Source organism: Schistocerca cancellata, chromosome 5 (assembly GCF_023864275.1).
Source record: "Schistocerca cancellata isolate TAMUIC-IGC-003103 chromosome 5, iqSchCanc2.1, whole genome shotgun sequence".
Taxonomy (NCBI): domain Eukaryota; kingdom Metazoa; phylum Arthropoda; class Insecta; order Orthoptera; family Acrididae; genus Schistocerca; species Schistocerca cancellata.
Window position 1 is genome coordinate 239,728,421 of NC_064630.1, and position 24,215 is coordinate 239,752,635.

Sequence of the window (24,215 nt, forward strand, 5' to 3'; positions counted from 1 at the left end):
ACTATATTCCATTATCCTCGTTTTGCTTTTGTTGATGTTCATATCCTCCTTTCAAGACACTGTTCATTCCGTTCAGCTGCTCTTCCAGGTCCTTTGCTGTCTCTGACGGAATTACAATGTCATCGGCGAACCTCAAAGTTTTTATTTCTTCTCCATGGATTTTAATTCCTACTCCGAATTTTTCTTTTGTTTCCTTCACTGCTTCCTCAATATACAGATTGAATAACATCGGGGAGAGGCTACAACCCTGTCTCACTCCCTTCCCAACCACTGCTTCCCTTTCACACCCCTCTACTAACGGCAATCTGGTTTTTGTAAAAATTGTAAACAGCCTTTCGCTCAATGTATTTTACCCCTGCCACCTTCAGAATTTGAAAGAGAGTATTTCACTCAGCACTGTCAAAAGCTTTTTATAAGTCTACAAATGCTAGAAATGTAGTTTGCCTTTCCTCAATCTATTTTCTAAGATAAGTCGTAGTGTTAGTATTGCTCCACGTGTTCCAACATTTCTACGGTATCCAAACTGATCTTCCAAGAGGCCGGCTACTACCAGTTTTTCCATTCGTCTGTAAAGAATTCGTTTTAGTATTTTGCAGCCGTGGCTTATTAAACTGATAGTTCGGTAATTTTCACATCTGTCAACACCTGCTTTCTTTGGGATTGGAATTATTATATTCTTATTGAAGTCTGAGGGTATTTCACCTGTCTCATACATCTTGCTCACTAGATGGTAGAGTTTTGTTAGTCCTGGCGCTCCCAATAGTTCTAATAGAATGTTGTCTACTCATGGGGCTTTGTTTCGATTTAGGTCTTTCAGTGCTCTGTCAAACTCTTCACGCAATATCATATCTCCTTTTCATCTTCATCTACATGTTCCTCCATTTCTATAATATTGTCCTCAAGAACAATGCCCTTGTATAGAACCTCTATATACTCCTTCCACCTTTCTGCTTTCCCTTCTTTGCTTAGAACTGGGTATCCATCTGAGCTCTTGATATTCATGCAAGTGGTTCTCTTTTCTTCTAAGGTCTCTTAAATTTTCCTGTACGCGGTATCTATCTTACCCCTAGTGATATGCGCCTCTACATCCTTATATTTGTCCTCTAGCCATCCCTGCTTAGCCACTTTGCACATCCTGTCGATCTCATTTTTGAGACGTTTGTATTCCTTTTTGCCTGCTTCATTTACTGCATTTTTATATTTTCTGCTTTCATCAATTAAATTCAATATCTCTTTTGTTACCCAAGGATTTCTATTAGCCCTCGTCTTTTTACCTACTTGATCCTCTGCTACCTTCACTATTTCGTCTCTCAAAGCTACCCATTCTTCTTCTACTGTATTTATTCCCCCATTCTTGTCAATCGTTCCCTAATGCTTTCCCTAAAACTCTCTACAACCTCTGATTCTTTCAGTTTATCCAGGTCCCATCTCCTCAAGTTCCCACCTTTTTGCAGTATCTTCAGTTATAATCTACAGTTCATAACCAATAGATTGTAGTCAGCGTCCACATCTGCCCCGGAAATGTCTTACTATTTAAAACCTGGTTCCTAAATCTCTGTCTTACCATTATATAATCTATCTGAGACCATCCAGTATCTCCAGGCTTCTTCCATGTATACAACCTTCTTTTATGATCCTTGAACCAAGTGTTAGCTATGATTAAGTTATGCTCTGTGCAAAATTCTACCAGGCTGCTTATTCTTTCATTCCTTACTCCCATTCCATATTCACCTACTACGTTTCCTTCTCTTCCTTTTCCTACTATTAAGGTCCAGTCATCCATGACTATTAAATTTTCGTCTCCCTTCACTATCTGAAAAATTTCTTTTATCTTATCATACATTTCACCAATCTCTTCGTCATCTGCAGAGCTAGTTGGCATATAAACTTGTAGTACTGTAGTAGGTGTGGGCTTCGTATCTATCCTGGCCACGATAATGCGTTCACTATGCTGTTTGTAGTAGCTTACCCGCATTCCTATTTTCCTATTCATTATTAAACCTACTCCTGCATTACCCCTATTTGACTTTGTGTTTATAACCCTGTAGTCACCTGACCAGCAGTCTTGTTCCTCCTGCCACCGAACTTCACTAATTCCCACTATATCTAACTTTAACCTATCCATTTCCCTTTTTAAATTTTCTAACCCACCTGCCCGATTAAGGGACCTGACATTCCACGATCCGATGCGTAGAACTCTAGTTTTCTTTCTAGTGATAACGACGACCTCTTGAGTAGTCCCCGCCCGGATATCCGAGTGGGGGACTATTTTACCTCCGAAATATTTTACCCAAGAGGACGCCATCATCATGTAACCATACAGTAAAGCTGCATGCCCTCGGGAAAATTACGGCTGTAGTTTCCCCTTGCTTTAGGCCGTTCGCAGTACCAGCACAGCAAGGCCGTTTTGGTTAGTGTTACAAGGCCAGATCAGTCAATCATCCAGACTGTTGCCCCAGCAACTACTGAAAAGACTGCTGCCCCTCTTCAGGAACACACATTTGTCTGGCCTCTCAACAGATACCTCTCCGTTGTGGTTGCCACTACGGTACGGCTATCTTATCGCTGAGGCACGCTAGCCTCCCCACCAACGGCAAAATCCATAGTTCATGGGAGGGGATGGGGGTAAATTATGATAATAGTGCCAAATGTGCTTTGTGCTTGTTGTCTTCCATTTTCTGAGAAATAATACGAATTTATTTTGCTAGGAAGTTTGAATTTTCGTTTGTGGTCAGAGACGTGTAATTATACTTACATATTATGACAAGCATGTTGGATATGTTTTGTACTCGGAATAGTTATTTATTGTTATGAATAATTTTCTTGTTGTAGCGAAGTTGTATTTTCTAGATATCGATTTCTTATCTCCATGTTGTTGCAGTGTCGCCCTTGGAAAGTTTCATGTCTGTCTTGTTTCAGAACTGTCCTTCGTTATGTTTTGATGACTGTAAATGCAGCCAAAGTTTCCGTACTGTATTAAAAAAATACGCAGTTTAAGGACTATATCACAATTTAAAAAATCTCTTCGGAACACCGTCTGCATTCCTTCATAAGATCGTGCAGATAGTTTTCTGACTTTTGGATATGATGTGTGTGTTTGTTTACATAGTTTGATTAGACGTTGGTGTTATGTTGTAGTTGGTTATAAGAAATAAATCTTTAGAGAGTCGTTGCACACAGTTTCTATTGGTGAAAATTGCCGCATTTCTTGAAAAGCAATTTTTATGCTTAACTCCAAGTAAATTTAGTCCAAATGCAAATAAAAAGCAATATTAGACTCCTAATAACACTGATTCTATTTTCTAGTGTGGACCACGAAACATTACCTTCGTCAACCCTAAGCTGATACTTGCTAACATGAATCATTACAGAAAATCCCGTAAGAACGATGGATGAAATCTGTTTGTACTATGAACCATCAATAACGTATTCTCACACTGAAATGACAACAACTTTAATGAACAGGTGGAGATACCAATGTAATAGTTGAGAAGAAACGGAAATATTCCATTTGAGAGTGTATCTACACCAATTATAAGACTAAGCAGTGGATACCTAATTGTTTGACTATTTATAAAGTATAACAGAGATGTTCACATACAGGTGTTAAAGTTTTCAAAATATAAAACAATGAAATTCCAGTAGTTCACAATAGCTGTATTTATTGAAGTTGAGTAGAGACTCTCTCAACCAGTTCGCAACTTTAAAGTTGCACCTTCTGGCATGCATAATGCAGTGTCATATGGTATAGGGAGTTATAACCTCGAAGAGTAACATATGACTTGGTTTAGCAAAGTTCTCAGCTTCCTTCGGTTGTTAAAACCATCGTCAATGACGGTTATCCTCTCTGTGTTAAAATCAGGAAGAATTGTCTTCACTTGACCGATTAAAATATGTTCCTGTGGGCCTATGACAAGCAACGGACGGTGCCCCTCGTAAATGTTATCCGGGAAAATACTGGGTCCGGAAGTCGACAGGTTTATATGTGTTTGTCACCAACAAACAGTAAGTGTAGCAGCTGACAACAGAAGCTACGAGATGTGCACAGTGTGTTGCCGGAGCGTGGCCGGTGGCTGACGTCCGGACGGCATTCTTGTATACCGAAAGTAAGCTGATGACATCCGGAAGGAAAATGAGAGGAGGGCCGTAAGAAAAGAAAGAACGTTTCGAAAAATAAGAGTCGATTGCATGATCCTCAAGAAGGCCATTGGTGCAAGCACGTTAAAAACAATGATTATTTCATCCATGTTAAAAGGAGAGCAGCCGGCCGGAGTGTCCGAACGGTTCTAGGCGCTACAATCTGGAACCGCGCGACCGCTACGGTCGCAGGTTCGAAACCTGCCTCGGCCATGGGTGTGTGTGATGTCCTTAAGTTAATAAGGTTTAAGTAGTTCTAAGTTCTAGGGGACTTATGACCTTAGCAGTTAAGTCCCATAGTGCTCAGAGCCATTTGAACCATTTTTTTTTTTTTTAAGGAGAATAGTGACTGACGTAAGGGCAGCAACCATCGTGTTTATCGCGAATCTCATGGGCAACCAGCAACCCCTCCTCCTTATTTACAAAAAATATAAAAGGTGCACGGAAGTAATGACTTGAATCTCGTACATCGTCCTCTTACAGGAGTTTAGGTTTCGGGGAAAATGTCAGCATGATGGGTTCATTAGGAGCGTCTGTTAGCAAGGATGCCCATACATAAGGGCAAAAAATATAGTGCAGTCAAAAATGTTGTATAAAAAATGATTTAAAAGTCAGTATTGCGCAGGTTTCCAACATGGTTGGAACTGGAACTAAATTATGGTTACTTACAAGTCGCAATTCGTCTTCCAAATTATTAAAAATACTTCATACCCCCAGTTTTGCCCTCACTCCCACAAACTATCGTATGGGCGCTCGTGTCTGTTGGGGATGTGCAACTGAACTTCTCAGACATTGTGTAAACGTTTGCATTCTTTTTTAGGTGCTAAGGGGGCTTATGGTAATATTGATATTTCTAAATGATGCCAAAACCTGTGTAATCTGTGTATAGTACTGAACATAGTCAACTAGTTCCCCCTTTTTCTCCACCACATAATCATAAATTTAAGCACGACAGACGGACCACTAATTTCGAAAATCATCTATATAGCTCTACCGCAAGTGACAATCAGATCACTACTTGTAACACACATGCCAGAGAGATCTGTAAACCATTATGCTTTCCTGTCACCTTTTTACAGTATGCGGAACAACTCTGTCACGTACGCTACGTGACAAAAGCGCGAAGCACCTACAAGTCGAAGAATAAACGAGACTTCACGAATTGAGTAGGTATGTGATGTTATTTCTGTGATTACAAAACCGAGTCAAATTTGCAAAGAACTTGACAGTAGGAGCGCAGTTATCAGTATGACGTTGTGCCGCTTCTGTCCTGGATACATGCACTCATACGATTCGGAAGGATGTCACAAAGCCGTTATATCCTCTCCTGAGGTTGTGCACGACATCCTGGACACAGGCACTAGGACAATTGACATCTGATCTACATGCACGCATGCTATATCGGCGGTGGATCTGGGGATCTTCGGGAGTAATTCAACGTCATGCAGACGTCATAGGGTCACGTGCCATGTCTGCACGAGCATTGTCCTGGCCTCGTGATGACTGGGTGTTGTGTGATGTCCTTAGGTTAGTTAGGTTTAAGTAGTTCTAAGTTCTAGGGGACTGATGACCATAGATGTTAAGTCCCATAGTGCTCAGAGCCATTTGAACCATTTGAACCATTTGAACCATTGTCCTCTTGAAAAATTGCAACACTTCGCTGTCGCATGAGAGGTAATAAAAGAGGATGCAGGACGTCCGCGGGGTACCGTTGGGCGTTTGAGTTCTCTCAATCACTGACAGTAGTCACGAGAAGTCATATCTGATGGCTCCCCCCACTTATGACTCCAGCAGTAACACTGCTGTGCCTCTCGAAAATATCGGAAGAAAGGGATCTACCCCCCCCCCCTCCCTCTCCCCTGGATCACCACACTCCATACACGCCGACGATAGTCCTCCGGGAGAGTGGAAAAACCGCTATTCACCGTTGAACGCTATGTGGTGTCATTCATGAGCAGCCATGCTTGCCCGTCACAGCACCAGTCCAAACGTAGCCGTCTGTGTTGCGTTAACGCCAGCCTACGCAACGGAGGGTAATTCCCTTGTCTGGCTGCTGCTGGTCTCCGACGAACCATGCGGGACGGCATAAAATGTTGCAGAAAGTTCAGTACTTGTCCTCGGATGGGAGGTTCAGATAAAAACCACGCTTGTGAATCACAGTTTCCTTCATTCATACACGATATCTTGCAATCAAAACATGCACGTGAAAAGGTAGGTTGTGTCTCTCTAGATCCACGAAAGGCGTTTGGCGCAAACGCGTCTGACGCATACGTGTGACTAGCTTCTTGCACATTTCACAAATAGAACTCAGTACGTCAGATGGGATGGAGAATTCTGAACATAAACGAAAGTAACTTACGGCGTTCCTAAACGAAATGTAATAGGAACTCGGGTGTTGACAATACACGTAAGATAGGATTAGGAGCACAGTGGGGTAGGATTTCGTCGCCATTGGAGGATCGTAGGGAAATTCTGAGCCTCAGGTAACATTTCCTTGTAGCCCAATGAATGGCAGCTGTCTTTTAAGGAGGAAAAACTCAACGTAAGGCCCCTACACTGCACTGGGGCGTGCCGAGTGATGGGGCCCTGGATGATGAGGTGAGCGTGTGAGTGTTTACGGGATATGTATGTATCCATGGTAGTTGCGCCTCTCACTATAATTTCATAGATATTATACCTTGTTACAATGGTTGTGGATTTTATTCCGCCGGCAGCCACAAATCGAGCAGCGCTAGATTTACGGCGGTTGGGTGGAAACACGCACCGTGATCAGTCGCCCTGATGGCGGGGTTCGTGGACAGCCACCGAAATCAGACATTCGAAGGATTTGGGGACTAACCGCAATCAACCCCGCAAGAACAGAAAACTCCGTTACCATATAAGTAGCTTATTTGCCAGAAATATCAATGTCTAGCCATATGATTCGTGTTGTAGAATCACATTTGCAATACTCTAGTAACGTTTCATGGTCAGTATCAATCTCTAGAAGACAAAGATTTACAAAAAAAATGGTAATAAGCGTCTGGCATCGTTGGCCGGGTGTTCCCAACCGGACAAGGTCGGCCGCCAAGTGCAAGTCTTATTTCAGTCGACTCCACATTGGGCGACTTGCGCGCCGGTGATGAGGATGGAGTGATGATGAGGACAACACAATACCCAGTCCACGAGTAGAGAAAATCTACAACCCTGCCTGGAATCGAACCCGGGCCCACTTGCATGAGAGGCGAGCACCTTAGTTACCACCCATTTAAGCAAGCGGACAAAGGTTTACAGTTACATCTCAAATGAAATGTACAAAAAATGCACCGGTTCTTAATTGCAAAAACAGACATATTTCATATTTGTCAATTACGGAGCTAACTATCGCGAATGGGAGACAATGGTTTGAACAAGCCATACGTATTTTTTGTATAGATTCCCAATATCCAGTGAAAATTGGAGTGGGGGGGGGGACGAGTGATTACCGTTTGAAAATACAAAGTTAACCCGGTCCATGCAGAATGGGTGGGCAGTAGGTGGCTGTTGTAGTACAGAAAACTATCCCATATATCGTACGATGCGACGATGCGTCGTTTTCGAGACATTTAGTCGTCTGAAGTTAAAAGAAACAACTATATAAGCGCAGCAGAGGAGAATGATCAATGATTCCATTGATTATATGGGCCGCAAATGCGGAAACCCACTGACGAAAGTGACTTTCACGATGGGAAGATTGTTATGGCCCGGCGTCCGGGAACAAGCATCTAGTAAACGGCGTACCTGCTTGCCTGTTAACGTTCTATTGTCGTGAGCACCTTATGGAAAGTGGTTGCTGTGGAACCACGAGTAGGCGACAAGTTTCAGCACCTCGGCGCGTCGTCACAGAAGGTGGTGTTCTGTGGTTTGCTCGGCCTGTAAAGCAGGAAAGGAGGCGATCGGACCTCAGACAACAATGGTGGTGCAAGATCGAGAGTTACACAGCACACCGTTCAGTGCACATTGTTGAATGTGGAACTCCGCAGCAGCCGCCGCCTACGAGTTCAAACGTTGACAGTCAGTTACGATTGCAGCGGGCATAGGACACCAGGGTAGGATCTTACATCAATAGATACGTAGCAATCACGTGTCTTTTCACAACTGCTCGATGGCCGCGTCCGGATACTCCATCATCCAGACGGCCTTTTGCTCGAAACGTTCATCACGCCACGAACACAAGCCAGTGGAAGCAGTACTATGCTATGCGAGACGTACGTCCGGGTTTTCATTTGACTTGTATTAGTCACTGGAGGCATCATGACAGTTGCGAACCACGTTAACATTATTGCGGACCATCTGCAGCCCTTCATGTTCGTTGCTTCCTTCATGCTGGGAACTGTCCGTGATACAAGAAACGTCTTACGGTGTTTCTATAGATTGTTAGTGAACTCTTGATATATGTCATGGCGACCTAACACAGAGGGCCCACTCGAACGGTATCCGTCTGACGAGTTGGACGGCCTTATACAACCGGACGCGACCGAGTAATCCAAAGGCTTATAGTGCCATATAGAGGCGTCCACTGCAAACGACGAAGTCAGCCACATACGGCCGTGCACGGCCCACTGACTGACGGATGTCAGTGAAATCGCATTGACCCGAAGTAGTCGTTGCAGGCGACCGGTTGTCGCTCCTTGTGTCTGTGTAAGTTTAGCACTTCATTACCAGCTATGGACGTAGAGAAGCTGCTAAGTGTTGCGAATGAAAACAGATCACCCTTGGAATAGCAAGATAAGAGAGATCACCACCGCTACTTACAGACGAAGCTATGGTTGAAAGTTGCAGAGGACATGAATGTGCAAGCTAAGGACAATGGTAACCATAAGATAGCAGAAAATTTAATACTGTATGTGTCCCGATTAATTGAACTTGCGGTACGTGATGCACAGCGTACATTGAATAAGACTCTTTAAAATATTCTAGAAATTGTATTTAAAAACAAACTGAGAATAACCTAAGACTTTCCACAGTCCCATAATCCCGCCTTGTCTACGTCTGTCAGATCGTTTTAGTGCGGCTTGGCGACGGAAACAGTACGGAAAAAGATATATTTTGTTATATTTTTCTGTAGAATTCTCTGCTCTGTTCGTACATCACAGATCGATTGCAGGCTCTCTAGTCAGTAAAACTGTTTAAAAAATTCTGGAAGCTAATTTAAAATCAAAGTTGGGAAAAACATCTTCAATCAAACGTTCACCCTACGGAACTAGTATTCTCTGAAGTCAAAATTTTAGACATGGGTGAAGAAGCAACTGTTGAAAATCTTCACCATAAATAATCACAGCCAAACAGTTGCAGGATAAATATTTATTGAAATCCTTGACCGCGAATTCGGTATATCTAAATATACCTTCATCAGAAGCAAAAATACATTACAATCATATCCTGCAGTGGAGGTGCATAAAACGATCGCTGTCAGGCTAAGTACTGATAATATGCCGTGTTCGAATCGACCATCTCTTCATCAATATGCTTTACAGATGGAGGTGATATCTTAACTTTCACTACTGATGACGATTGTTTAATGCACCTCCACTCCAAGATGTGATTGTAGTGTATCTTTGCTTCTGATGAAGGTATATTTAGACATACTGAAACCGTAGTCAAGCATTTCAATAAATCTTTATCCTGCAACTGTTTGGCTGTTATTATTTACCGTGAAGATTCTCTGAAGTACTCAAATTGTTTTCATTCGTGTACTTACCCTGAGCAAAATAACATCATAAATTTGACTAGAATGGATTACACAGCAGTGACACTGCGATTCTCGCAGAGAGATGCATAACTTTTTGTCGACTGTGTCACATGGCAAATGAATGCAGCTCTTTGTCAATTGCGATGTTGTGAAACAAGCATATACATTTGAGTATAATGGCTACATTATCAGAATTATCAGATTCAGTACTCTTTTGCTGCAGTTTCCATTATTCCAAACTCAAATTCAGTCACTTGTCGTACCTTAGAAAGACATACGTTGAAAGTAGTTTGCATTGGACCAAGTTTTGACGCTGGTAATGGTCTGATCAGCTAAGTCTTCAGTTCAATTTCCTCGCGACTGGTGGTTGCTGGCCCTATGACGGATGTTACTCATCTGCCGTGGACGAACTTCATCCATCGACGGTAATCGTATGACCTTACGGACAACGAGTTAGTCCGACGAATACGACCCCAGTGGAAGTCCATTCTCAACTGAACCGAACGGAACACATCTAGGAAGCTATTGGGCACCAATGCTGCATCTACAAACCGCTGCGTGACATGAGCATAGATTCATGGTGACACATACCTCCGGAAACGACAAAGGACTAGGCGAGTACACACCATGCAGAGTGGCTACTGTACCGCATTCCAAACGTACACCAGCACGCTGTTAAGCCAGTAGTCATGTTTTGTCTTACCAGTGTTTACAAGGTGTATCATAATTAACGGCGTAAACGCACACAGTTGTAAGTACACGACACTGTACTGTTTTCATCACAAGAATAAATCTGGTGTAAACATTACACCATATCTTCTTCCGCGTTTGCTTGAATCTCATTGGATTCGTTTGACTTGGAGCGCAAACCAAGCTCTGTCCAATATGGTCAAGTACGATCGTAAGAATACGATTTATGCTGTGTTACACGCACGTAGATTAAGCGATAATTCGGGATAACAGCTGTACCGATGCATTTAAATTGCACAGCACTGGCCAACCAGCTGGTCCATCTAATCTGCAATGATGTGAGCAGTTGCAGTTCATACGCAAAAGGAGACGACCAGTGAAACAATATAGTTCCGAATGTCATTTAATTTTTAAGAAGAATGAAATAATATTCGGTAGACCTCAAATGCCGCATGGTTCTTAAGTGACCAGACGGGAATCATAAATGCTCTAGTTCTCATCTAACATAGAACTCTAACTACAAACAACGGTGATGAAAATCCTAATTTAAACACAGGCTGATTTTTCTGAGTGAGCTAAGTTGATGCAAAAGAATACTTCAGGTATGTCACCGTACTGTTGAATACTGAAACCACTGAAGGTATTAATTACAGAGCGTCGTCTGGTAATCTCTTAGCGCCTTCTTTATCAGCATCTGAGAAATGCATTTCAGTTCTTGAATTGTCATCTACTACGTTGATAACGAGTCGATGAACAATAGAATCCGCAAAGCCACCGAGGCACCGCGTTTTCTCCTCTTATTTTATGACGTTCCGTTGAACATCCCTCCAGCGTTCTGCAATGACATGTGAGAAAGTTTCTTTCTCGAGATAAATCTCTTAATTCGGCTCCAGATCCGTTCTGTTGGGTTCATATTGTAATAGTACAATGGCAACTGTAAAACTGCAGCATTTATATGGCGTGCTCGATGCTGCGAAAATGATTGTTTTTCATCTTTCTACGACACTTATCACTGTAGTTCGTGTGAGGCTACGTTTGCGGTATAAAACAATGGACATAGTCCAGATAAAGAGTATTTAACTTTTCAGTTTTTCCTAAAACTCTAAACTTGTAGGTGTTCTTAATTTTAGCAACCTTAATTAACAATATTTCATAAAATATTTATAATTAAGAAATTGTATTGGGAATGAAAACAGTAGTTTCGCGTGCAGTATGTAATTAGAAACAAAAATACGTGTATTATTCATAAAAATATGAATTTTATATTGCGAGATGTAGGTATTTCAAATTGAACGAAGAAAAAAGGATGACGCTAGGCGAGACTTGAACCAGCGGTCAATGAACTGCGCTAGTGTGCTACCGATTCCACTATACATCCAATATGTAACTGGGTCTCAGCTGTGTTAAATACTGTACTGTCCCTCGGAAAACTTCACAGCCGATTTTTTCTGTAAAGTCATGAAAAATATTAAGAACCACCTACTCCTCGACACTGTTTAACCGTGTTCCACACGCATTTCACACTGATGAGCAGGGAGCAGCCTCAGCCATTTACATACTGCGTATTGACAGTGCAACAATCAGAGCACAGCAGAACAGAGACAGCGATTGTACGCGATTTGTGAAATAAAAACTACATAGCTAAAGTTGATTAAGAAACAAGTTGAAGGCTGTTAATACATTATAATATTTTAAAGTTTCGATTGACGTAACTTAGTAATAATACGTCTAAGACACTAGTAGGACGTACTTCTAAGAGAGTAACCACGCCAGTGTACGTGTTTTGCGGCTTCTCACCAATTATCAGGTTTCTGTTTGTTTACGTGAGGTTTATTCTTATGATGGACAGAGTATAAGAGCAAATATATCTCAGTAAATACAGTTCCGCAAACGAACCGTTGACAAGACGATTGTGAGTGTGTTGTTACCAGCAACCACTGACTGGATTCTATGTAAACGTCATCCCAGTTAATAAAAGGTAAAAACTACATTAAGAAACATTATTATAAATAATTTGGTAGAAGTGGAGGTGTTTTGTATGAAAACAACAGTTCTGTGGCTGTATTCATAGTTGCAGGAGGTGCTCAAAGCGTCGTCGTTGTGCCTATACTCGTCGTCGCAATTAGTTTCGAATCCTTACCTGGATCATTTCTAAATTTTTGACACGCTTTGACAAGTCTCTGCTCCAGGTCTCCAACTGTGTTAATCGGAGTCGCGTACAGAACACCTTTAATGTGGCCCCTACACCTAAATCCCCGTCTTTGGCTTTATAGATGCATTATGTCATCCCACCATGGGAACACTATGTGTCGGTGCTCTATCATGCACGTATCACATTCTCTGGCATTACTCTAATGGAACATCCTCAAACAATCCTGCAAGTCAATGCCGCAGAAAAGAAGGTTCATTCCATTGTTTGGTAACGTAAGACCATCTCCTAGTACGTAAACACACGTTCAGTAAGAAACCTCGCTGATGTAGAGACTCATGCACTGCACGAGGACTGGTGCCTAGATGACCAGGGCTTAAGTCACAACCGCTTTCGTCGCTTTTCGCTACTCGAGATCGAAGAATGAAACGAACTTTAAAATAGCTTTCGCAAAAATATGACAACTTTCTGCCACAGAAACAAACTTTTTTGTAATGAAATTCCAGTGAAATCAGATATTTAGCTCCCTTCAAGCGTTGATAAATATCAACGAGGACTGTTGAAAAATGTGTGCCACGACTGGGTCTCGAACCAGGGACCTTCTGCTTACATGGCAGACGCTCTATTTTTTTTTTTTAATTTCATTTTCTTCGGTATAGTTCGTTCCATTTGTTCGGGGCGGACGTCCTATGACGTCCGTTTAAGTTCTTCGTTGACCCATTCACTCAGTTTTTTTTATTGCAGGGGGCAGCTAACCCTCCAACGGAACACATTGAGCTACCGTGAAGGAGCTCTCATTTTTTTCCGTTAATGTTCGTTGCATTTTTCTGGGGTGGACACTCCATGACACCTGTTCAAGTTCGTCGTGGATGCGTCCACTCGGTTTTTTTTTCTTTCAGAGGACAGTTAACCCTCTGACCGAACACTTTTAAAGGAAATGAGCGAATGGCATCGTTGGCCGGGAGGCCCCGATTTGGGGAAGTTCGGCCGCCAAGGGCAAGTCTTATTTTATTCGACGCCACATTGGGAGACTTACGCGCCGGTGATGAGAATGAAATGATAATGAGAATAACACGACTCCTAGTCCCCGATTTTTTTAACTCAGTTTTCTTATTACAAATGACAAGCAACCCTCCGACCGAACACGCTGAGCTACCGTGCCGGCATGACTACAGTGACTTATCACTAGCACGCTCCCCATGAGACCCACACTTTCCAACTTTCTGTCCACACACTACAATGCAAAGGGAGGGTGGGGGGGGGGCGCCCCGCGCGACCCCCATATGTATCTGCCTTTGCTACACACTGATTAATTCTGCCACACCTATAAATTCAAATAGTATGTTACGGGAACGGACTTTATATAAGAAGCTATTGATCAGTAGATGCAACGGAATGAATTTCGAAGAGCTAATAGAATTCATTTACGTTAATAAGATGACTTAAGAATTCCCTCTAATGGATCTGATTATAAAATACTTCGCTAGGATTCCACAGAGCACATTTGACTGTCAGCGACGGTTTAGTTGCATGAACAGTATAAAAACAGAAATCAGAAATCGTCTTACTGTGGAAAGATAACTAAACCGATGATTAATACTGATGGGACGTCTCGCAGTTTCTTGATTTGGAAAAGGCTTCTGTGTGGAGTATGCATAAAAGCAGACCTATTCTAAAGTGACACAATGTAATTCAAAATACGCAAATCTATACAGACAGATGTGATATGGAACGTTTGGATCTAGGTGTGTAAAAGTTAATATAAATGAATAACAACATTTCATTTAGCAGAATACTGTTAGGTTCAATTCAGTATGCACAAATTTTGATTTGTGCATTTTTGCGACATTACTTAATTATCTAGGTTAAGCCACTGGCTGTAATCACACCATCACGAGTGAATCCTGCTTCCTCTGAAAATAAAATGTTATTGTCAAACATAGCGTTGCCTATAGATTTTTGCTAGATCCACTGACAGAACATTAATCTAGGATCTAAGTCTGGCTGACTGATACATTGAACTTGCCGAAGGTCTTACGCGTACATTGCGATGCATTATTCACCAAACACTACTGTCACTCATTCCAGGAATTTGTGTGGCAAGTCCCCATGTCGAATTATTGGAGAGTGTTCGATTATTTCCAGTATCTCATCTTCAAGTATACGTGTAATACGTACGGGCCTATCCGTTCCCACAGCATGTTCAAAGCTCCCAATTTCTGGGAGGTGGTGACGTACGCTTGTAAATGTTTGACATTCGAGTTGATTTTGGGCACGGTAAGCTACCTGGTACAATCGTGCAACCTCCCGTGCATAGCCGTTAGCCATAGGACACATGAAATGTATATCCACATACCCCTCGTCATTGTAAACTTCCATGCTACCATGAACATTCGTGCAGCTTGACGCTCCACAAACAACTGACATGAGAGCACTCCGACTGTGAACTGTACCATTGTATCCATTCCATTTTCAAATACAGGGTGTTACAAAAAGTTACGGCCAAACTTTCAGGAAACATTCCTCACACACAAAGAAAGAAAATATGTTACGTGGACATGTGTCCGGAAACGCTTACTTTCCATGTTAGAGCTCATTTTATTACTTCTCTTCAAATCACATTAATCATGGAATGGAAACACACAGCAACAGAACGTACCAGCGTGACTTCAAACACTTTGTTACAGCAAATGTTGAAAATGTCCTCCGTTAGCGAGGATACATGCATCCACCGTCGCATGGAATCCCTGATGCGCTGATGCAGCCCTGGAGAATGGCGTATTGTATCACAGCCGTCCACAATACGAGCACGAAGAGTCTCTACATTTGGTACCGGGGTTGCGTAGACAAGAGTTTCAAATGCCCCCATAAATGAAAGTCAAGAAGGTTGAGGTCAGGAGAGCGTGGAGGCCATGGAATTGGTCCGCCTCTACCAATCCATCGGTCATCGAATCTGTTGTTGAGAAGCGTACGAACACTTCGAATGAAATGTGCAGGAGCTCCATCGTTCATGAACCACATGTTGTGTCGTACTTGAAAAGGCACATATTCTAGTGGCACAGGTAGAGTATCCCGTATGAAATCATGATAGCGTGCTCCATTGAGCGTAGGTGGAAGAACATGGGGCTCAATCAAGACATCACCAACAATGTCTGCCCAAACGTTCACAGAAAATCTGTGTTGATGACGTGATTGCACAATTGCGTGCGGATTCTCGTCAGCCCACACATGTTGATTGTGAAAATTTACAATTTGATCACGTTGGAATGAAGCCTCGTCCGTAAAGAGAACATTTGCACTGAAATGAGGATTGACACATTGTTGGATGAATCATTCGCAGAAGCACAAGCACCGAAGTCAACGTTACCTTCCTTCAATGGGGCCAACTGGCGGTGAATCGAGGAAGTACAGTACATACTGACGAAACTAAAATGAGCTCTAACATGGAAATTAAGCGTTTTCGGACACATGTCCACATAACATCTTTTCTTTATTTGTGTGTGAGGAATGTTTGCTGAAAGTTTAGCCGTACCTTTTTAGTTAGGTTAGTTAGGTTTGTGTTTAACGTCCCGTCGACAACGAGGTCATTAGAGACGGAGCGCAAGCTCGGGTTAGGGAAGGATTGGGAAGGAAATCGGCCGTGCCCTTTCAAAGGAACCATCCCGGCATTTGCCTGAAACGATTTAGGGAAATCACGGAAAACCTAAATCGTACCTTTTTGTAACACCCACTATACGTATCGAAGATGCAAACAATGGTAATACCAAGGACCGTCATCACGTCAATAGCGGCTGGTAACCTAAAAGTCGCAATTATCTCGCAAGTGGTTCATTTGCAGACCTTCGTTTACTGAGCCTCTTCTGCTACATGTTTCGCGTACTTTCAGCTGTATGCCTTTACGCCATTATTTATTATACACGGTGTATACAGATGTGAACTCTGAGTTTCTATTGGCAAAGTTCAGCCCAGTACTGATGTATGGCTTTCTAATGATTAATCGCTTTCTTGGTTTTTGATATTATAACGCTCCATCACTACGAAAATATTAATTTGTTGACATTCCAGCTGAAGCATCACTGTTCATATAGATTGCTCACAGTCGTACAACGCAATCGCACAGTCGTGAGTGTAAATGAGTGTTGTCTGTTGTGTCAGGCATTCCGCAACGAAGGTCAGTTTCCAATGAGGTCCGGCAACGATTCAACGATGTACTATCGGAAACACGTGAGGCCAGACTGGTTCCGCGGCCGCTACGGACTCATCAGCACGTAAGTACCACCTCATGTTCAGAAATTACCAGACTAACATGCTTTTACATATAAGGAAACAAACATTCATTATCACTCACTCGTACGGATTAAAGTAGTGGCCTTGCGGTTTTTCCAGGAGCAACATTTGTGGTCAGAGATAAGGCACACGCTCACGTGACAGTGGTGATGATGTAGGCATGAGAGCTGACGTAATTATGCCACTGCTTCACATACGGGTCGGTGACGTAGTACGTCATATTACTGCCAACCACTAGGATAGACCCCGTAGTGAATGAAGTTTAACACGACGATCTCCGTACAGGGCGGAATATGTATTACAACAGTGTTGATGATAGACGGGTCAATGAAATCTCGAAGCACAAGTGTTCGTTCTTGGTGCGTTTGCATGTTTTCAAAGTACAACTTAAGGTTTAGTTACCATAAATAGAAATTTTTGATCAACAAGGTACGTACAGGTACACAACGGCTGAACAGTGTTAAACCGATTACGTTATACGTTTTTTATAGTTGCGTTCCCTAAAAGTATCTTAGGGATTGGACAAAAAACTGTTCGCTACAGTAAGGATAGTGATTTTAGAAGTGGATATGTTGGTTGATCAAACAGGGCTTCTCATCGTCTAATCACGCTCCCCAAATTTATTTGGGGCTTGTAGTGCCTTTTTTTGGTGATTTCTTAAACTGCTTAATACCACGCACATTGAAAGTATCACTGGAATGTAAGCACTCCGTACCCACTATGTAATCAAAAGTATCCGGACACCACCAAAAACATAAGTTTTTCATATTAGATGCATTGTGCTGCCACCTACTGCCAGTCACTCCATATCAGCGACCTCAGTAGTCTTTAGACATCGTGAGAGAGAAGAATGGGGCGCTCCGCGAAACTCACGGACTCTGAATGTGGTCAGGTGATTGGGTGTCACTTGATGTCATAAGTTTGTACGCGAGATTTCCATACTCCTAAGCATCCCTAGGTCTACTGTTTCCGATGTGATAGTGAAGTGGAAACGTGAAGGGACCCGTACAGCACAAAAGCGTACAGGCTGACCTCGTCTGTTGACTGACAGAGACCGCCGACAGTTGAAGAGGATCGTAATGTGTAATAGGCAGTCATCTATCCAGACCATCACATAGGAATTCCAAACTGCATTAGGATCTACTGCAATTACTATGACAGTTAGGTGGGAGGTGAGAAAATTCATTATTGAGGGGCTGCTCATAAGCCACACATCACGCCGGTAAATGCCAAACGACTCCTCGCTTGGTTTAAGGAGAGTAAACATTCGACGACTGATCAATGGAAAAACGTTGTGTAGAGTGACGCATCACGGTACACAGTGTGGCGATCCGATGGCAGGGTGTGGGTATGGCGAATGCTCTGTGAACTTTATCTGCCAAAGTGTGTAGTGCCAACAGTAAAATTCAGAGGCGGTGGTGTTATGGTGTGGTCGTGTTTTTCATGGCGGGGGCTTGCGTGGCACTATCACAGCACAGGCCTACATTGATGTTTTAAGCACCTTGCTTCCCACTATTGAAGAGCTATTCGGGGATGGCGATTGAATCTTTCAACACGATCGAGCACCTGTTCATAATGCACAGCCGGCGGCAGAGTGCTTACACGACAATAACATCCCTGTAATGGACTGGTCTGCACAGAGTCCTGACCTCAATCATATAGTACGGCTTTGGGATGTTTTGGAACTCCCGACTTCGTGCCATGCCTCATCGACCGACATCGATACCTGTGAAAACTGTCATGAAGGCTAAGGGAGGGGGGGGGGGGGCAAACACCATATTTAAATCCAGCATTACCGATGGAGGCCGCCACGAACTTGTAAGTCATTTTCAGCCAGGTGTTCGGATATTTTTGATCACATAGTGTATTTAGTAACACATGGACATCTCATTGAACGCCCACTCAATGTCACCACTGTCTTTATCACGCGTTCTGGGACGCCAGAGCCGTTTCCCGATAATTGCTAGATGGAAATGCAAGGCTATTAACAGGCGCTGATGTGTATATGACACGATTTCTAGGAATAAATGGTTTTTACGTACTATCTGCAGTTGACGCGAAAATGCTCATACACGGAGGTCGGACACAATGACCTGATTTTTTTTAATTTCATTTCCTGACATTTTAGATTTATTAATTTTTATTTTATTTTATTCCGTTTCTAGTCAAAGGTATATAGATTTTCGCATGCAGGTTACATATAATGGGCTTTTCAATATTAATTACTGCATTAAGTGTCCAAAATATTATTCCGTTTCTAGTCAAGGGTATATAGATTTTCGCATGCAGGCTACATTTTTTTCTATATTAATTACTGCAGTAAGTGCCCAAAATAGTGTATGATAATCTCTCATGTTTCGCATGAGAGCGCTTTATAGTGGATATCATACATTTGAGTGTAATACGTAATTGGAGATGCATGTGAAGCCACCAAAAAATGTTAGATCAGGACATTTGAATCTGAAACAATGTTTCGTAGGAGAGCATTTAATTGCATTTGTAGCTGGATTAGCATGTCTAGATAGTAAATTATGTCAGGGCATGTTGTGCGTCTGTGACAGGTGGTCTGGTCATAAGGGCACAATATGACAAACGTTGTTAATGTAGCGTGCATGACCATATCGAAAAATTGCTTGGAATTGCGTAAATGCTTGAGTATCTGTATTTCAGTATTCGTCCTCTGTAAGTCACAACAGGACTTCAAATGGTTCAAATGGCTCTGAGCACTATGGGACTTAACTTATGAGGTCATCAGTCCCCTAGAACTTAGAACTACTTTAACCGAACTAACCTAAGGACATCACATACACCCATACCCCAGGCAGGATTCGAACCTGCGAGCGTAGTGCTCGCGTGGGTCACAACAGGACTCTCATGAACAGATACACACTTTGAGTAAAGGACAAGGCAGTTTCAAGGTGGGCGGGAATGACAAGATGTAGTAACGATTCTGTGTTATGAGATGCTATGTAACTGATCTTCACAAAACTACTGCCTAAACAAACAATACGTACTCTTTTAAATTTTTATATATGTAAACCATATGTATGTAATGGAGCAATAAATGTGATTTCTTTCATCGTGCTTTATTTTAAATGTGACTGTTTAATAAAGGAGCTTCTATTACTTCTATTTTAATTCAGTACGCCCACTGAGCGTGGACGCGCAGTTGAACATGAAATGCTTGTCTCATGTTCAAATATGTAGCAGGTACACGCGACACTGGTATTTGTATTTGTGGAACAGTTGTACAATTTGTTGTCGTCATTCACTGTATTGATGTCAGATTTAATAAAGGTGCTTAGAAGCATTTTAAAACGCGACACACCTATTGGTTACGGACGTGCGCTGGCCCGTGAGGCGCGACGTTAGCGCCATCGAAAGTTTACTGGTGATGTTAGCTTTGTTGACCTCCAGGTTGATTATGACTTGGTAACAGGCGTGTGTGGATTGCGTTCATCCTGCGAACATCTATAGAGCATGCGTTGCCACTCAGTGTTTATTACAAATACCAGCACTGTGAGTGCAGATATGTTTGAATTCAGATAATTAATTTCTATTACATTTAAAACTTTTGGTATTCACTGTTCACAGACGACTATGTACTGTTTATGTAGCCTCAGTAGGTCTGGCTTGGAAATGAACCTGTAAGGTTCGAAACTACACCCTCTACAATGTAATTCTTGCCACTGGCTTCTACCCCGACCTGTGGAAAACCTCCCATATCCTGATGTTCTCCGAACCCAACAAGCCACCATCTGATGCTTCTTCCTATCGCCCTACATGTCTCACCTTAGTGTTCAGCAAGCTCTTTGAATCCATCCTTACCCAGCTCATCCATCACCACCTCTGCCGACACCACCTCCTCTCCAACATCCATTGTGGCTCTCGACCTTCCTTCTGTGGCGATGACCAACTCCTACGCCTCCCGCATCTCCTCTCCCTCCAGCTTAACTCCCGTCACTCCATCATTTTTGTCTCCCTCAACCTCGAAAAGGTCTACGACCGTGTCTTGCATCCCGATCTGCTTACACTCCAGACCTATGCCTTTCCTATCAACTATGTCAGTCTGACTGCCTCCTTCCTCTCCCACCGCCCCTCTTACATTACCATCCGTTACGCCGATTCCTGCACCTTCTACCCCTCCACGGGTGTGCCCATTGGCTCTGTCATCTCCCCTCTCCTCTACCTCATGTATACGGCAGATATGCTCGAACACCACCCTCCAGTATACCTCCTGCAGTATGCTGATGACATCGCCTTCCTTGTCCTCTCTCCTACCCTTCAACGGTCCCAACGCCTTCTCCAGAATCACCTTGACCTTTTTCCTGCATGGTGTAACCAGTGGCTCCTGAAAATTAATCCTTCCAAGACCCAGGTAATCATCATAGGTCATATCACTCGCTCCTTCCAGCTCCTTTATTTTTCGCTTACCATCTGTGCCCGTCCTGTTCGCCTCTGCCTCACTCTCACCTACCTTGGCCTCATTATTGACCGTCACCTCATCTGGATCCCTCATCTCCGCTCTATCAAATCCAAAGACCACAACTGCCTCCGATTCCTTAAACACCTCTCTGGCCAGACATGGGGATTGAACCCCTCTACCCCTCCACACCTTAATCCGTCCCATCCTCTGTTATGCCAGTCCTGCCTGGATATCTGCCCCCCACCAACAATTTCTATAAGTCCCTCCAGATCCTCGAGTGCCATGCATTCTGTCTACTATCCGCCATGCGGATCCTCTACGACATGATTCCTTTCCTCCTCTTCCTCAAACATATCTGCGTCCTCTACACCTCCTGCCGACTTGACCCACCTCATCCCCTGGTTGCTCCTCTCCTCTCCAACATCCGCCTTCTACCGTGCCTTCACCATTGTGTCCCCCCTACCCTCCACCACTGCACCTTTCATCTCCTCTCCCAAGGTACCTTCCATCGACTCCCCCTCCTGGATGATGCCCTCTCTCCTTCCATTTATCCTTCCTATCAATTCTGAGCCTCACCTCCCCCTACCTCCCTCTGTCCTTTTCCCAGGCTCCCTCTCGCCCCCTTCCATCCTATTTTCTCCCCACCTACCATTTCTCTGACTCACTTCTCTCCCACGAGTCCTTTTCCACCCCCCTCCCCTGCCTTTCCCATTCCTTCTCACTTCCACCCTGCCAGCCTTTTTTCTATGTCCTCTCCCTCCATAAGCTCCACTTTTCTTTTCCTCTCGTCCCCCCCCCTTTTCCCCCTCATCTGTCAGGGTCCTCACCCCATTCCCATCTGCCGCTCTGTCAGTGAGCGTTCAGTGTTGTGTGTCCCCTGTCAGTGTTGCGAACAGCCACCATACTGTCGCTAGTGGTGTTTTTTTATCTCGTACGAACAGAAACCAGACTGACGCCGTGTTTTTCAATTATGTCTCTCTATTTACTATGTGTTATACTCAGCATCATCGACCGTTTGTTTTTATATTTTTCTTTGCATCTTTATTCGCCATGTTTCATTTTTTCACAGTCACCGTTTTATTACCTGCTTTTATTGTTCTGCTATCTCCTAATACTGTTTTTTAACTTTTGTGTATGCTGCAGAGCGGCGTATTGTGCTGCTGCCAGCCCGAAGTCCAATAAAGAAAATACGGCAACTGTTGACAAAGCCTTAATAAACGCTTTGAGGAATTTAAATAAAGTTGCTATTCCTTCAACAAAATGTTGAAAGTGAAGTGGAAACTCTTGCCATATGCAGAGGGAGGGGTGCAGGATGGTTGCCATTATGGGCAACAAAACGGTGCGTAGAAATTCGTCGGCTTACTGCTGTGGTATAGGGGTGCCACAGAGCACAACCAAAGGAGCCCTGCTATGAAACGAAGTGCCATCCCAGATCATCACTCCTGGTTATCGGGTACACGGCGGGCGATATTCAGGTTAATCAGGGGCGTCCCCAACTTGTCTTCAGTGGTCAGTGGGGTTCAGTACGAAGCGGGATCACTGAAGACAATTCTACTCCAGTAAATTAGATTCCAGACCGATGACGTGTCTCGAGACGTCCACAAAGCAGTGGGATACCAAACTGACTGTCTCCCCCTGTACAGCCCAACAGCCGGGAGTGATGGTCTAGGGAGCCATTTGCTTTCTAAAGAGGAGCCCTTTCGTTGTCACTTGTGGCACCCTTACAGCACAGCGGTACGCCGTAGATATTCTACGACCCGTTTCTTTGCCCTTCCCGTCAAACCATACTGGGCTTACATTTCAGCAAAATAATTACCTCCCGCACACGGATAGAGTTTCTATTGCTTGTCTTCGTACCTGTCAAACCCTGTCTTGGCTAGCATAGTCGATGGAACTCTTCTCAGTTGAGAACGTTTGTAGAATTATGGGCAGCACTCTCGAACCAGCTAGTGATTTTGACGCTCTTACGCGCAAATTGGACAGAATTTGGCACGATATCCGCCAGGAGAACATCTAACAACTCTGTCAATCACTCCCAACGGCATAACGGCCATAGATGGAGCAACGCGTTTTTTACTTTTTCAGAAGCTCTTTCCCTTGAATAAATTTGAATGAATTTTCTGGTTTGGTTCAAATGGCTCTGAGCACTATGGGACTTAACTTCTGAGGCCATCAGTCCCCTAGAACTTAGAACCACTTAAACCTAACTAACCTAAGGACATCACACACATCCATGCCCGAGGTCGCGCGGTTCCAGACTGTAGCGCCTAGAACCGCTCGGACACTCCGGCCTGCGTTTTCTGGTGTATCACATTTTCACGTTTACCGACTGTCGTCACATTTGGATAATTCCTAAGTTATGCGTCGTCTTTTATGTTTGTCTCAGCACGAAGAACCTAACTATTGTATCTGTGTGATTCCATGACCACACGATGTTGCTCGTGGCCGAAAACGATTTCTAACTGCTACGGACTGTAGACGAATGTCGCCTATTGTCAATAAAAGTAGCTTTCAACAGCAACAGGAATTGTTACTGCTAGCGAATATACACTCCTGGAAATGGAAAAAAGAACACATTGACACCGGTGTGTCAGACCCACCATACTTGCTCCGGACACTGCGAGAGGGCTGTACAAGCAATGATCACACGCACGGCACAGCGGACACACCAGGAACCGCGGTGTTGGCCGTCGAATGGCGCTAGCTGCGCAGCATTTGTGCACCGCCGCCGTCAGTGTCAGGCAGTTTGCCGTGGCATACGGAGCTCCATCGCAGTCTTTAACACTGGTAGCATGCCGCGACAGCGTGGACGTGAA

The 24,215-nt window shown here is 43.4% G+C and overlaps 1 protein-coding gene across 1 annotated transcript in view; it reads left to right on the forward strand.

Moving 5' to 3' along the window:
• LOC126187449 (probable cytochrome P450 301a1, mitochondrial) overlaps positions 1 to 24,215 on the forward strand; it is a 196,356-nt gene that overhangs the window by 61,198 nt on the left and 110,943 nt on the right. Inside the window, exon 4 of the mRNA XM_049928534.1 lies at positions 16,842 to 16,954. Within this exon, the coding sequence (XP_049784491.1) occupies positions 16,842 to 16,954 (113 nt within the window). The remainder of the gene's footprint in view (positions 1 to 16,841; positions 16,955 to 24,215) is intronic.